Below are 15,469 nucleotides of genomic sequence, written 5' to 3'. Positions count from 1 at the left end.
GTGATCATGTTTTGAGTCACACCTGCTGGTGGAAGTCAGTGTCTCCTGCTGCCTCACCATCTGGTCGTTGCTGTTTTCAGCTCTCGCCCTCGCTGGGAAGAGCCGGACTCTGCAGTGGGCAGGAAGGCAGTCCTCCACAGATGACCTCCCCAGGTACTCTGTCATCACAACACCTCTGATTTCACCGTGTTTTATCACAGCGAGATGACAAGGATCTTTCTCACCTTTTCAGCTCCACGCCACAGCGCTCGCATCATCCATGTGTTGGGAAACAGATGAGGGATAGTCTGCGTGCTGCTGTTTGTGTCGCCTACTCAGAAAACTCCGAGGTAAAGAGAGTCCATTGGAACATTTCAGTAGGCAAAAAACTATACAAATAAATGTTGACTGTGGCAATCTTTATTTTAAAATTGATTGTCATGAGAATATTTGAAGAAAAAATTATCAGAGGTGATGTTTAGACAGAGTCTGTATCCATTACAATGACACAAGAAGGTTTGAACGTAGGAATGCGTCACAGTTTTGTGGTATTTTCTTGTTTATTTACATGAAGTGGGGATTGTTTTTGTCCTCATGAGAAAGTGCTTAGCAATCTGTCAGCTCAGCAGCTTTCAACTCTTCTGCCCCTGGAAGGTGTGGTTCGCCTGCAGGGAAAATGAAATTGAATTAACTCTTATTTAATATTCTCTCCTCGCATAGTGTGTCCTTGTCATTGATTGAATTACGTTCTCGCTTGGTGACTCAGAAAGTCGCCTCAATTCTCACAAATGTACAAGTAGGACAGCGCTGCTTAGCATGGGTGCATGTAAACTGTTGAAACCCCCACTCATTTTCAGTCGGGTAGAAAATTCCGACATTCATGAACGCCTCATCTGCACGCAAGATACGTTGCTCAGCTATAGACGGAAGTTCTCTTCCTTTATTTTAGCCTGATAAACTCAAGCAGGTAGCGCGACGGTGGCCTGAATGGGGACAAAAAGTAATCTCACTGAATCTCACAAGCCTGTGTCACAGATGCTTCTGTGACACCCTCGACCGTAAGTGATGGCACAGTTTGAAACTGTTCTCTCAGTACCTGCTCCATTAGTTCCTCCATCACTGTCACCAGTCGCCTCTGCTTCCTGTCCGAAGATCAGCTGGATCTTTTCCTGTGCGTGTTCTTCACTGCAGGATCCGTGAACGCAGTTGCTGAGAACATCAGTGGCAAAGCGAGCTCTCAAAGAATTTGGGCATGTGGACTTGGCCTCTTGTGGGTCTGTGGGCCCCATCATGGTTCTCCACTCTTCCACTGCATTTTCCTTCTCCAGCACAAGCATCAAACAAGGACGGCTGGAGCCAACAGACACATTACTGACCAGTGGTGAATCACATATTCAAGAAAGTGTTCCTGAGAGACAGACCGACACATGGAGTCAACCATCTGGCTGAAGAACACCTTGTCTCTGTGCTCCTTGTAAAACTCCTCCGCTGTTTCCTTTGTCAACGTCATCTCCTTCTTCTGCGTCACAGCAAACCCCCGGCTCTGGATCTCCTCTAAAATCGTCTCTGATGGGAGAAAAAGAAATATTAAATTTGTTCAATGGAACTTGTTATTGATAGAAACAGTTCTAGAACCTTTGTGCTCAAAGGCGTCTGGCTTGATGATGGCCAGAGTTTGCTGCTTGGGGAAGAAGTAGTCGATAGCCTGTTCTGCATCTTCATGAGTGTCGCTGCCATGAAGCTGGTTTGTGGGGTCACCCTCCACGGCGAACTGCGCCCCTAAACTAAGACGTCCCGGAGTTAAATTACTATAAAAGGAGAACTGAACTCTTCCACTGGTGGAAGGAGAGTCATGGCTCAGCTTCACGAGTCATACACTGAACACACTCACCACTCTGGATTCTCCTCTTTGGCTTTTCCCACATCAGACGGCCCAATGAGGGCCCTCCAATGATCCACTGCCCCTGGCCCGACCAGAACCAGCAGCAGCACTGGACCTCTGTGACAACACACTTGTCTCATCATCATAGTAGTCTGCGTAGCAGAAGCTGACCTGACAAGCAAAGTCACCTGGTCATGGTTTGCATCAGAGCCGGGACGTTCACATCCTCTAGCTGCTTGACGTAAAATCGTCTGACTTGCTCTTCTGACATCATCACCTCCCTTTGAAGAGCCACTGTGAAACCTGAATTATGGATTTGGGCCAACACCTCCTCTGTGGGAGCACAGGTGGGGAAGAAGTTGCTCAGAAACACTTAAACGCTGCCTTCCTGAACTTTTATTTCTAGACAGGTTGGAGGAAAAAGCAGAGTCACATGAGGGATGAAAAAAAAAAATCAAGAAATAAGTAAATGATTTGACATATTACATAATTACTTTGCCAAGTGGAAACAGAAATGCAGAAATAAATGTGGAAATAATTTAAACATTTAAAATAAAGAATATAATTTTTTTTTTTTAATGCCTACATAAACGTGGAAATAAATAGGAATATGGTCATTATTATTGTTCAGTTGACCAGACTTGATAAGGAATCTGAAATTCTTTTGTGGTGTTGTGTCTAAAGGTCACTTCTAGGTTATGTTGCGCTCTAATATGACGGGGAAAATGCTGCCATGACATATGCGTATGTGTGTATAATTGGACTGTGCTGCACCTCTCTGTTCGCTGGCGACGTCAGGCCGGATCAGAGCCAGTGTCCTCTCCACACGCTCTTCCTCGGCTTCCTGCTCGGACACCGGGGCCATCTGAAAGTTGGGGAATAGGAAGGCGAGCTCCCTGCTGGCCTGCTCGCCGTCCTGACTGCCGTGCACGGCATTGAACAGCGTCTCTGTGCCGTATTGCGCTCTCAAGCTGCAGCGTGTCCAGGGAAGAGGAATAAGAGGAGAGCAGATGGTTGCTCAGCTGGTGCCGAACGCAGAGGAGCAGAATATTTGGGTGTGTCTGATCGTGTGGGCTGTGAAATGGTGTCCACTGTAAGCTCCTGGTCACTGAACTAACCTGTCAGGCTTCTCTCTCCTGGCTTCTTCTGTGTCTGCAGGACCGATGAACTCCAGCCACAGTGGTACCACGTCCAGGTCCTCAGCTTTGGACAGAACCAGAACATGTGAGGGTCCGCTGGACATGAACTGGACCAGGTCCTCAAAGAAGAGCTATAGACAGATGCAACAAGTTAGGTTGCTCATTTGCGGTCCAAGAGCTTTTCGAGTAACAAGTCCACCTCTCCAGCTCGGTGCCGGTAAAATTCCCGAGCCTCAGCTTCACTCAGTGTTCGTTCTTCTTGAGCCAGGATCTCAAACCCGGCGTCTTGAATCTAGAGGAATCCATGCTTGAATGAACGACGCAGGGGATTTCAGATTTCAAGTACCTTCATGATGATCTCGCTGGTTCTGCTGTGAGCAACAGCGTTGGGTTTCAAGATGGCAACTGTGAAGGATTTACTGGCGGGAACTAGATGAGATCAGCATCAGTTAATATGAGGTTTTTAAAATAACAGCCCATAGAAGACAGATGTGTTAAAACACCTGTGAAGTTTTCTTCATTTCCAGCCTGTTGAGTCTCCCCATCTGTCTCCTCCTCCTCCTCCTCCTCCAGCTGCTCATCATCTGATATCTAAAAACACTGATGTCACTGTACATGTTGGTTCAGGCTCACGCTGTGTTCGCAACGGATCAAGAGGATAATGATCTGTGGTCAGTGGTCACCGATGGTAGAATGTCCTCTCCATCCCAACTCACCGAATTCCGTTCACCACCTTGCTCCAAGAAGAGCTTCTCCTTGGCCAGCTGCTCTTTGATCAGCCGTTGGATGTCAGGAACCCTGGCACCTCGCACCTTGGCCACCAACTTCCCGCCCTGAGGTGAAGCAGACATTTGCAGACAAACACCAAACCACTAAAGATAAGTTGGGTTCTTACTGCTGAAATTGCCAGGGAAAAAAGAGCAAGCTATTGTCCAAACTAGGCAAGTTGCCTTCATTTTATTATTATTATTATTATTATTGGAAGTTATTTTAGAATGAAATGAAGTTTCATGACGGATTTATTTCCTAAGTATTTTTGCTTAAAAACAAAACTGGCAAAATGTATTATAAATATAAAGATATTTCAGTTTTACATATTTTTTATGACTGTTGAGCAATATTTTATTCAAACTTATTAAACTCAATTAAGCAGTGAAAAATTACAAGATTAAATCTTATGTTCCTTTTGTAATTGGACAATTTTCATGTATACAGTGGTACATACACTTGTGTCTTATATTTAGCTTGACTTATTAAGCAGAAATAAAAAAAAATTCTCGCTGCTAAATTCTCAAAGTGTCCTCACTCACCCGGTAAAAGAGAAAAGCTGGTTCACATTTCCCACGATACTTTTCCAAAACGTCTATGCTGTCAGCTTCAGCCTGGAAATAAGTTAGTTAAAGTTAAAATAGCAGTTTATTGTACCAAAAACTCTCTATTTTGATTAAAAACTCATGGCAAGATTTACTTACTGTATATGTTTATAATCCTCATAGTCTTCATACAAATGTCTGACCCAGGTTAAAATGTGATATAAATTTGTTGTTTGCGCAAAAACATTTTTTTAATCCCCATTGTACACAGTTTTTAATGATAAAATTCATATGCTTTCAAATACCGTCCAACTCACTGTGGCAAAGTGCAGCAGGTCGTCCTCCGCAACCTCGTTCTTTATCTTCTGCAGGTGTCGGACCACAGCTTTGCAGGGGCCACACCACTCTTGATACACGTCCACTACTGAGGGACAGGAGTTGCACGCAGTTACCTTCCTTAACACAAGGGGGCAGCAGCGGGCACGGCAGGGTTTGCCTGACAAGTCTTCTATTAAAATCCCGTGTTTTCTTCTGAGCGCAACATCCATTCCAATGTATCAAATTTTCAATTCCCTGATGCATTGATACATTTTAAAACTTTTTTTTTCATGATACGCAACTGCACTGATCTTCACAAATAAAACCATCGCTCTGAGAAAAAGGAAAATCTGACGATATGCAAGTGTATTAAATACCTTTCGTTCACGGACAGTTACTATTTACATAAAAGCTCTCGTTTATATCGATCTTCTCAAGGTCCTCTCACCTGTGAGCCCTCTGTTGGTGAGGAGCGCCTCCCATTGTTCGTTGTTGGTGGCAGACACCTGCACGTTCAACACATCGATATGTCGGAAACGCATTAATGTGAGGAAGGTTTGATGCGCATAAAAACCTGTAAAGTCCCTTCTTTCTTCTTTGCTGCCATTTCCTCGTAGTTTTGAGCTCCACTTGCCACACTCGTCCCGGAGGCTCGCGCGAGCAGCCGCCTGGTTTCCAACTTGTTTGCTAACTTGGTTGCTAGGCGACGGTACTCCATCTTCCAGACGCGTCCTTGTGCGTGTTTTTTTTAATTTAAAAAACGGACTGTAAACAAATACGATGGCTTCGACTGTGGCATTTAATCGATTAGACTTTGGTTTAATATTTTTGTATTCACTTTTCACCAAATCTATATGTGTGTGTGTATATATATATATATATATATATATATATATATATATATATATATATATATATATATATATATATATATATATATATATATATATGTAAAATCCTGATATATATATTAATATTAAGCAGTAATTGTCCTGTCGCAAAAATTACCTTCAAAAGCCATTTAACAATTACAGATTTTGTTCACATTTTAATGCTTCTTTGTTGTTTTATTGTACTGAATAATGTATGTTAACTGTAAAACAATGTTCACCTACCAAGTCTCCTGAAAGGTACAGGTTCCATTTCTTAAAAACAAAAATAAAAATCCTCTTGACGTGCCGAACATTAATTTGTTGATGTGATATTAATTCAAGGATTAAAAAAATATATATTTTCGCTTTATTCACTTTCAGTTCCAATATCTTATATATATATATATATATATATATATATATATATATATATATATATATATATATATATATATATATATATATATATATATATATATATATATATATATATTCCCAGCCAGTACTGAAAAGAGGCCATATATGAACTATGAAGGATAAGACTACTCAGGGTATTACAATATCAAACTGATGATTTTTATGAGTTTTATAATCAATCAATTCAATTTCAAAGAACAAAAATGATGAACACATACATATTTAACAAATCTCTTTATCAAAGTATGTCATTCAATGCACAAACTTTTGTCAAGAAAAGTACAAAATGTAATTCCATTTCAGTAGCTAAAATCAAATGATTCTACAGTCACTGTCACAAACATGCCACCATGATGGTCTTCACAGTAATACACACAGTGAAGACGAACAAAAACATGTATTCATCAGCTCCTCTGTTCAGCACTTCCTTGCATACCAACCTCACTATAATGAGGAGGAAATATTGAACTCACATTATTGAATAATGTTCAGGCTATTGGCGTCTGATCAACTGAATTCCCTCATTCAGCGCCCTCCTTCAGCTGCCGCTTGACTTTGGTCAGTTGGTCTTTGATGGCCTTCTGGATAGCTGGAACCTTGGGACCTTCCACCTTCTCCACCACCTGTGCGTTCTGTCCACACAATTCACATGGTCTGGATTAAAATCCCTTTGTTTCTTCAGACATCACACACTAAAAATGTCTAGCGCTCTCCATTAAAATCATCTGGATGCTCTATCATCTGAGAGATCAGGAATGATGAAAGAGAAGCATGAAGACAGTAGAAACTCATAGAAAACTCATCCCAAGAAGGGCAACACTAGACGTGAATCCTCCAGTCTTTAACTCTTGAGTATTTGCTATTTACCACATACCAAGGACACATAATGTGGGAACAACAACAAAAAACAAAGTGCTCCATTCCTTACATGATATAATAAAAAAACGGTTTGACATTGCCCACGATATTCTTTCAGATCTTCAAGGCTGTCTGACTCAGCCTGCAAGACACAATAAAGCTGATTATAAAGACCCCCATTCAGTAGTCGTATGTCATAGTCATACTTTTTTTTTCCCTTACTGTGGCGAAGTGCAGCAGCTCGTCCTCGGCAATTTCATTCTTCATCCTCTGGAGGTGACGGACCACTGGCTTACAGGGGCCGCACCAGTTCGAGTACACATCCACAACTGCAGAGTCGAGAGCTCAGCGTTAACACTGAAGTACTCATTGGTGAACACAAGGGGGAAGCATCAGATCACGGACAAGCCTCAGGCGTGTTATTCTAACGCATGTTGATGCTTTACAAGCCCTTAAAACTGAGAAAATTATTACTATATTGGTGTTTTATTTCATGTGAACGCCACTCACCATATAACCTGGCATTGAATTCCTTTAGTTTGGAGCAATATTCCAAAGTACACCTTTCTTTTAAAGGTATTTCAGAAATCCATCCAGCCGTTCATTCCTCGCTGAACCAGGCTGAGCTGTTTAATGAGTGTGACTGCTGCTTTTTCTGTCTTAAGTGTTAAAGTGGATAAATTCACCAGGCACTTGAACTGTCCTCCTACAACATGGAGAAGCAGCAGCTCTGCCACTCCAAATTTAGAGACATAATTAAGCTCCTCGCTTTTCCAGCACCACCAAGAAAATCAGTTCTTGTTCCTTTAGTCATGATCCTGATTTCACAGAAATGAAAGCTATTGTTTTTCTGATACAACAGTGTTGTCCATAAGAGAGAGCTGAGCCAGAAGGCAAAGCTCTCTATATACCGACCAATCTTCGTCCCGACCCTCACCTACAGTCATGAGCTTTGGGTCATGACCGAGAGAGCAAGGTCCCCGATACAAGCGGCTGAAATGGGTTTTCTCCGAAGGGTGGCAGGCGTCTCCCTTAGAGATAGGGTGAGAAGTTCTGTCAGTCGGGAGGGGCTCGGAGTAGAGCTGCTGCTTCTCCACATTGAGAGGAGTCAGTTTAGGTGGGTCGGGCATCTCATCAGGATGCCCTCTCGACGCCTCCCTTTGGAGGTGTTCCAGACACGTCCAGCTGGGAGGAGATCGAGGGGTTGACTCAGGACCAGGTGGAGAGATTACATTATATCTCTACGCTGGCCTGGGAGCGTCTCGGGATCCCCTAGACGGAGCTGGTGGATGTCGCTCAGGAGAAGGGCGTGACCTCCTGAAGCGGCTGCCCCCGCGACCCGGTAACAGATAAGCAGACGACGATGGATGGATGTTTTTCTGATAAACATCAACAGTAAAAAGCACCTTCTTGGACTGACCACATGCTGCACGCTCCAGAACAGGGCAACAGATATTCCTGATAGGTGAAGGAGTTCTACTGAGTTCTACTCCACTTCTGGAGTGAATTTCATGGATTTTATCGCTACAAGCTTCTATCCTCTCCTTTGGCCTGAAATGCTTCACCATTTCATTCCACCTCAATACAAAGTCTGCTCAAAGACTCAAGTAAAGAGTAATGGCTCATTTAAAAACATTTGAACTTAGTCATTTCAAATGGATTTCTGATTGTGTTTTTATGTTTTTGACCTGTAGTGCCACTTAAATCAGCCCTGTTTGGAGTGTTTACGGCTCAGATATGACTATTCCTTATCACGTGACGCTATGTTTACCTTTACTTTTCTAGCATTGTGCTTCAGAATCTTCAATACATTCTGACCTCCGTGACCTCTCAGTAGTTCCGTACCTATGATGCCTTTTCTTTGCAGCAATGTGGCCCAGTCTTCTTCAGTCGTAACAGTAACCTGAAAGGAAAAACAAACAATGAATGGGTGCACCTGAGCTAACAATAGTATTGGAATGCCATTACCTGCAGGACCGTTTCCTTCCTCTTCCCTGCCATGTGACCGCCAACGTTTCTCCCTGATACCTCTCTTTATGTTTCTGATGTTTCTGAATGATTTCCACAGCATTTTGTAGCTGCTCATTTACTTTATTAATAATCGTTGCCTTTATTATCATGCGTGGCTTTAATCGTCCATTCCGTTTCCTGCCGGGTGCTTTGCTCCTTGGTTGCTTAGCAACGGCTCCTCCCATTTGGCATTTAAAAAATCTGTGGCAAAAAATGATTTTGCCTGTAACAAATATATTATTTCTTTAATTCATTTTGTTCTCCACATGATATGTGATTCACTAAATATTGTTTCTTCTTCTTATAATTATTTAGTTATTTATGGTACTTAAACTGGATTATGTGTGAATATATTAGGTGGGAATATATAAAAATATAAGTAACATAGGTTTATTATCCTTACCAGTATTTAGCAATAGGTAGATGAGGTATCATGAAAGAGTATTGCAGGGTTGATATAACAGTTTTCAGTGGCCACTAGATGGCGCTCTTAGTTCAGAAATGATGTGAGGTTTCATTGAATTAGTTGTTCAACTCAAAACATTTTACAGCAGACAGTGCCCTCTGGTGGCCTCTGAAAGTCAGGACACTGTTTCATGAAACCTCACTGCTACCTTACTCCTTATTACTCCTACTGTTGTTGTCCCACTGTTGTGATCGTGTCATGCAGGTGTGGTAGTGCCTGTTGTTTGGTGCAGATACGTGATACTGTGAATGTTGTGAGGCCTGCACCTAGTAAAGATTCTCTCCATAAAGGCAGTGAGGGGATCCAAGAGGTCCATCTTCATGAGAGGTTTTGTAATGGCTTTTTCATTTCTTTGTTATGTCAGCAAAGAAGAGACTCATCCAGACAAAGCCATATAGACACCTTGACTCTTCAAGGAAACGTTACCAATGCTAACACTGCGCTGCATTTTGCCGGCTGCTAAATCAGGTCACATGGTGTTCGTGACCACATTCCCTTTTACATTGTTTATCTCTCTACCAGAAACCATACTCCATCAGAACCAACACTGAACATAAAACACTGAACATAACTGGAAAGCACACTTCGAGTCTTCGACGACGCAACTTTGATACCCACTGGCCTAGTCGCAGGCAGCGGCTGGAGAACGTTGTGGCCACGATCTCCAGTCAGGTGGACACAGCTGTATGGAGTGGCGGTGTATCGGCCTGGTCCAGCATGTAATCCCTCATCTTCAGGTGGAGGCGTGGCACAGCACGGCGGTTCAGAGATGTAATGGAAAGGTTACAACTTCTGACTTCTCGAGTCGGCCTGAGTTTTGACCCAGATTCCAATGGAGAGGAAACAATCTTCTGGAGTGTTTGAAGTCAACTTTGGCAAACTTCAGTGAAGCTGAGCTGAAATTTTCCCTGAACTGCCCATTACAGCTGCTTCCTATCTGCAGCACTTCATATTGTGATTTGTCGAGCGACACGCTCTGCTTCAGTGTGCACTCCTCACTTCCGTCAGGGGGCCAATACATTAGTAGAGTATTATGTGACTCTAATTCGCAGATGTCTTCAGGGAAGTTGTTTATCTTAGTCACTTCATTCTGTGCTGAGGGCAGCTTCATCTAGTGGTGGGTAATGGATGCAGATGCTTATTCGTATCTTGGTTCACTGTTCAGCTCTGGAAGATTTTTCCAAGCTGCAGTATATTTAATTTATGGGTGGGATTCGATTAAAAAAAATTATATAGTTAATTAATCTCAATTAATCGCAGTTTAATGGTATAAGAATATTTGCCACAAGAAGCCACATTTATCAATTTGAATGAATTTGGTGTATTATTGAAATGATGGAGCCATACATACATTTAAACAACAAAATATTGTTTGACAATAACACAATAGATCACGATGGTGTCTATATTCAAGTTTTTATAACACCTTATTTAAACTAAAGCTCTTTTAATGTCTTGAAAATATTTGTAAATGAATTTAAATTTCATTTTGTTGTAATTAATTATTCATAATATTATTATAATAATATTATTGTAATTAATTAATCGAAATTAACTTGTTAAAGTCCCACCACTAATAAAATTGTATCCCAGATTTTTCAATGTATCATGGGAATCTGCTGCATCACAGGTACACGTAACATCCGACTTACGACCTGCTCGACTTACATGCACCAGTACTTGCGACCACGGCCAGCAGATGCTTTTTTTTTTTTTTTTTTTTTTTTTTTTTTTTTTTTTAATTTAATGTCTGGCATCGCGTACGACAGTTACGGCAGCGCAGTATCCCAGCATCTCACTCTCACACAGCCATCTACCACTACAGTAGCACCTAAAACCCTCGCGCTGGCTATTTTGAATGGCATTCCACTTACATCCGATCTGACTTATGTCCGGTTGGTCGGAACCGATCCCAGTCGTCGGAAGCTACGTGTACTTGGTTTTATGTTTTGGTACATGCCACACGATGGGTCAATGCATGAGGAGCCAGGGATGAGAAGCTCTGCACTGACAGGCCTTGTGTCCATGTTTTTATCTCACAATCTACCTTGGATTCAGCTTCTTACCTTGTTTTAACAGATGTATTTTTGAAGACATGAGCTGGAAATGCCAAAATATTGTACCTGAGGAGTGGGCTCGACACTCACCTGTTATTGTTAGAGCTGCGATGTTTCATTGAGTCCCATATTTGCAAGCCAATGTTTTTCTTTGTCACGTTTATCAGCGATTTGCACAAAACAAATGTCTTTTCCAGTCATTTCCTGCTGCGCTTCTGGCCTTTAGATCTTTAAATGTCATCTGTAATGACTTTTGGCGAAAACATGCTTCGACAATGTGACACACCATTGTCCCGGAAGAACACGACACGGCGGGATTATTCCGGCGCGTAGATAAGAGGCAGATTACAATGCAGTGATTCGTTTTTTTCACTTGTTTGTGTATATCCAGTCAAATCTACGTGGACAGCGCCTTTGCTCACTTGGATTATGTTGGTTAAGGGAAGACATTTTAATCATGACTTGTAATGAGCTTTACAAAACGGCAACAATATTTCTGAGAAGTAGCCACGACCTCTTTTCAACCTTGCTCAGCAAAACCAAATACTTCATCTCAGATCTGTTTATAAAGTCACTGCTGGCTACTGGATGGAATGTTATTTAATATATATATATATATATATAAACAAGTGAGGGGATGGCAGTGATGTGTTTCAGGTCAGTAATATGAAGTGAACAAGATGAGAAATAATGCTACCACCATTTGGGTTGATAAACTTCAAGCCATCGGCAGAAGACTTGCCACTTCAGTTTCACCACATTGTCACCAAGTCCCAGCGGACCTTCTGCTCCACTGCAGTCTTGAGGAAACCTCTTATCGACTTCCCTCGTGGATGGTTTCTAATCTCTCCTCCAGGATAAAAGAGACAGAGGACAGCGCTGAGGCTTAGTCTCCATTAGCACATCTGAAGCATGTGAGTCACGTTTAATCCTCATGAAAGAGCCTCTCCAGTTTATTTTCGTTAAAGGCTTCAATTCTCCCAGGATGTTGAGTAATTGTTTGGCAACAAATGTGGGGGAAAAAAAACCCAGTAAGTCTCTCCCTGGTGTGAGATATTATTTTGATGTCTTTTAATTTGTCATGTATCGATTGGTCTTGTGAGCTTCAGCAATGATTCACTGAAGGAACCCCAGCACTGTCACGTCCAGTTTCATAGAAAGAAAAGGCAAATTAGAAATGATTCCAGCTCAGCTGTCAGGGCAGAAGTGTCCCACGTCTCTACATATCAGCATCTCTGACTGCATCCATGAACCTCATTCATCATTTTCCAACCGTCCAACCTTCTCCTCTGCATGTGTCCATGTGTTACTCTCAACCACCACTTCACCATCGTTTGATCTGTAAACCATACATCACATGAATCTCCCCTTTTGATCTGCTCCAGTGGTGTCTCACATCACCTGTCTCCACCTGCCTCTTAGCGCGCCTCAACTCCCGAGGATCTTGGTTCATTATTCTGAAAGACCGACCTGATACAGCCATCTGTTCTCACTCTTCCTCCTGCTTCTCTTTCATTGGGTCTGTAACTTCTTTTAGGCCTGGGGGCAACGGCATTTCCAAAGGCACATGTTCTTTTGTGTGACTACCGTGAGAGGAGAAGAAAAGTCAGAAGAAAAGTCATCTTAAACTTCATTTTTGTCAGGTCTAGTCAAGTCATACGCCGAGTCCCCTCTCATCTAGTCAAAGCCATTTTCACATCTTGCACCGCCAAGTCAAGTCTCCATGTCAAGTCAATTAACAGTCTAGTCAATTTCTGTCACTTCTAGTCATGGCTTTTCCCGTCAAGTGTCCATCTCAAGTTCAGTAACCATCTGGTCGAGTCTCATCAAGTCTGTATGTCAAGTCTTGCCCCATAATGTCAAGTCTCCCAGTCAAGTCAAGTAACAGTCTAGTCGAGTCCCATCTCATCTTGTCAACTTTGTTTCGTCTTGCCCCGTAAAGTCAAGTGTCCATGTCATGTCAAGTAACAGTCTGGTCGATTTCTGTCACTTCAAGTCATGGCTTTTCCCGTCAAGTCTGTATGTCAAGTCTTGCCCCATAATGTCAAGTCACCCAGTCAAGTCAAGTAACAGTCTGGTTCATTTCCGTCACGTCCACTCAAGTCTTTGTCTCGTCTTTTTCCGTCAAGTCAAGTAAACATCTTGGTCGAGTCTCGTCAAGTCAAGTCTGTACGTCAAGTCCTTCCCCATAATGTCAAGTCTCCACGTCAAGTCAATTAACAGTCTAGTCGATTTCTGTCACTTCTAGTCATGGCTTTTCCCGTCAAGTCTGTACGTCAAGTCTTGCCCCACAATGTCAAGTCACCCAGTCAAGTCAAGTGACAGTCTGGTTCATTTCCGTCACGTCCAGTCAAGTCTTTGTCTCGTCTTTTTCCGTCAAGTCAAGTAAACGTCTTGGTCGAGTCTCGTCAAGTCAAGTCTGTACGTCAAGTCCTTCCCCATAATGTCAAGTCTCCCAGTCAAGTCAAGTAACAGTCTAGTCGAGTCCCGTCTCATCTTGTCAACTTTTTCTCGTCTTGCCCCGTAAAGTCAAGTCTCCATGTCAAGTCAAGTAACAGCCTGATTGATTTCCATCATGTCCAGTCAAGTCTTCGTCTCGTCTTTTTCCGTCAAGTTGTGTAACCGTCTGGTCGAGACTCGTCTAGTCAGGTCTGTACATCAAGTCATGCCGCATCATGTCAAGTCTCCATGTCAAGTCAAGTAACAGTCTGGTCAAGTCCCTTCTTGTCTTGCTCTGTCAAGTCAAGTCTGCATGTTAAGATAAGTGAGTCTGGTTGACTACCGTCTCGTCTAGTCAACTCTGTCTCATCAAATCAACGTCTCGTCTTGGAACGTGAAGTCTCCACGTCAAGTCTAGTAACAGTCTGGTAAAGTCCTTTCTCATCGAGATAACTTTGTAACTCGTATTGTCCCTTCAAGTCAAGTCTGCGTGTCAAGTCAAGTAACAGACTGGTCAAATCCTGTCTTGTCTAGTCAAGTCTTTCCCTGTCAAGTCTCTGCGTCAAGAGAGTCTGGTCGAGTTCCATCTCATCAAGTCATATTCTTGCCCCATCAAGTGAAGTCTCAAGTCCAGTCATCTTCTTGTTAAGCCATGTCTTGTCAAGTTATTGTCTTGTCAAGGTCAAGTCTTTTCACCATCTAGTTCTGCTCTGGATTGTCCTCGACCTCCTTCTGTGTTTGTCCATGATGATGGTTGGTGATGGTGCCTAAACTCCATGGTTGAAATCCGAACCTGCTCTGCCTCCTCCACCTACCAGAAAAATCATATACAATGGAAAATCCTTTAAAGAGGTGAATATCTTGGCAACAGAACTCTGGGTAAAACAAGCAAATATGATAAAAAAAAAAGGCACTTAAATACAAGATGTTTTCGTCAGTATCTTTGATATTAAAGGGACGAGAAGAAGGAAGGAAGAAGAAGGATGAATGGAAGAAAAATAGAAAATAAACCCCAAATCTGTTGTGGCGTCCATTACTTCCTGATGGCAGCAGTAACTAGTCGCTGCTTGTCAGTGCTTATTAGCAAACCAACGTTTCCCTTGCCAATGGCGACTGACTCAGGAATGTTAGCTCTTAAGTCGCTACGTTTCTCAGATGATCCATGCAAAGCAGACGACAGCTCAGCTCGCTACATTTTTCATGTAGCATATCTAATTTATGTCCCTGAAAGGAGGCCAGCTCCCTCTGTAGGGAAACCATATTGAATTGCAGGGAAACCCCAGCAGCAGACAAACATATCAAGATTTTTCATCCCACAAGCAAACAGCAATTGAATAAAGAATATATTTTTGTCCCCGTGGGGTAGTTCTGAAGCCATAACCATTTCCCTGACAGTTCTATGTCACCGCCTGACACTCCTCCTGCAATACCTACGTGAGGGCCTGCATTTGTGGACACGCGGTTTGTTCTCCATTTGATGGGAAAAACAGCCGCAGCCGGAGGGGATTGAATCCGACAGTCAGTCAGTCAGTCAGTCAGGCACAGACGCAGCCAGCGATTGCCATCGACTGTCAGTTTCCAACGACTGGCTTTCGTCTTCCCTCCCTGACAGTCGCTGACAGAAGAAGCCATCAGCATCTAAATAAAGAGTGCCAATGGCTTTGTCTCAGTCCATTAAGCAAATTGCTATATTTGATAAATGCATTTATTGTCTATTTT

The 15,469-nt window shown here is 42.5% G+C and overlaps 2 protein-coding genes across 5 annotated transcripts; both read right to left on the bottom strand.

The window, feature by feature from the left end:
• Nucleotides 1–491: 491 nt before the first annotated feature.
• On the bottom strand, nucleotides 492–5,294 carry LOC128766353 (thioredoxin domain-containing protein 6-like). Its single transcript, XM_053877904.1, has 16 exons — nucleotides 5,206–5,294; nucleotides 5,080–5,137; nucleotides 4,631–4,737; nucleotides 4,311–4,382; nucleotides 3,717–3,833; nucleotides 3,504–3,591; nucleotides 3,347–3,429; nucleotides 3,200–3,292; nucleotides 2,980–3,131; nucleotides 2,636–2,832; nucleotides 2,050–2,194; nucleotides 1,871–1,978; nucleotides 1,615–1,763; nucleotides 1,401–1,545; nucleotides 1,076–1,329; nucleotides 492–644 (listed from the first exon to the last, which is right to left on the bottom strand). Exons 1-16 carry the CDS (start codon nucleotides 5,236–5,238, stop codon nucleotides 586–588), a joined length of 1,860 nt encoding a protein of 619 aa, XP_053733879.1. The 5' UTR covers nucleotides 5,239–5,294; the 3' UTR covers nucleotides 492–585.
• Nucleotides 5,295–6,139: 845 nt separating this feature from the next.
• On the bottom strand, nucleotides 6,140–8,857 carry LOC128766357 (thioredoxin domain-containing protein 6-like). 4 transcript variants are annotated; one of them, XR_008415980.1, is made up of 5 exons: nucleotides 8,747–8,857; nucleotides 8,624–8,681; nucleotides 6,985–7,107; nucleotides 6,849–6,920; nucleotides 6,140–6,552 (listed from the first exon to the last, which is right to left on the bottom strand). XR_008415980.1 is itself a non-coding variant. In XM_053877912.1 (5 exons), exons 1-5 carry the CDS (start codon nucleotides 8,777–8,779, stop codon nucleotides 6,442–6,444), a joined length of 381 nt encoding a protein of 126 aa, XP_053733887.1. In that variant the 5' UTR covers nucleotides 8,780–8,857; the 3' UTR covers nucleotides 6,140–6,441. The 4 variants fall into 4 exon arrangements, 3 of the variants coding, with proteins under 3 accessions (XP_053733887.1, XP_053733888.1, XP_053733889.1); XM_053877912.1 differs by having other exon boundaries at nucleotides 7,001–7,107; XM_053877913.1 differs by lacking the exon at nucleotides 6,849–6,920.
• Nucleotides 8,858–15,469: the final 6,612 nt, after the last annotated feature.

This window comes from Synchiropus splendidus, chromosome 10, assembly GCF_027744825.2.
Source record: "Synchiropus splendidus isolate RoL2022-P1 chromosome 10, RoL_Sspl_1.0, whole genome shotgun sequence".
In the NCBI taxonomy this organism is placed as follows: Eukaryota; Metazoa; Chordata; class Actinopteri; order Syngnathiformes; family Callionymidae; genus Synchiropus; species Synchiropus splendidus.
This window is presented reverse-complemented; position numbering and strand designations above follow the sequence as displayed.

Excerpts from the sequence above, each read along its gene's own strand:
- LOC128766357 (XM_053877912.1), bottom strand. The coding sequence starts at position 8,779 with ATGGCAGGGAAGAGGAAGGAAACGGTCCTGCAG. Across the intron at positions 7,108-8,623 it reads GCAAAGAAAAGGCATCATAG|TTGTGGATGTGTACTCGAAC; the intron begins GTACGGAACTAC and ends TCGACTCTGCAG. Across the intron at positions 6,553-6,848 it reads CCGTTTTTTTATTATATCAT|AACGCACAGGTGGTGGAGAA; the intron begins GTAAGGAATGGA and ends TTGTGTGGACAG.
- LOC128766353 (XM_053877904.1), bottom strand. The coding sequence starts at position 5,238 with ATGGCAGCAAAGAAGAAAGAAGGGACTTTACAG. Across the intron at positions 3,834-4,310 it reads CAGCTTTTCTCTTTTACCGG|GGCGGGAAGTTGGTGGCCAA; the intron begins GTGAGTGAGGAC and ends GCTTCACCTCAG. Across the intron at positions 2,195-2,635 it reads CGTCGCCAGCGAACAGAGAG|AGGAGGTGTTGGCCCAAATC; the intron begins GTGCAGCACAGT and ends GTGCTCCCACAG.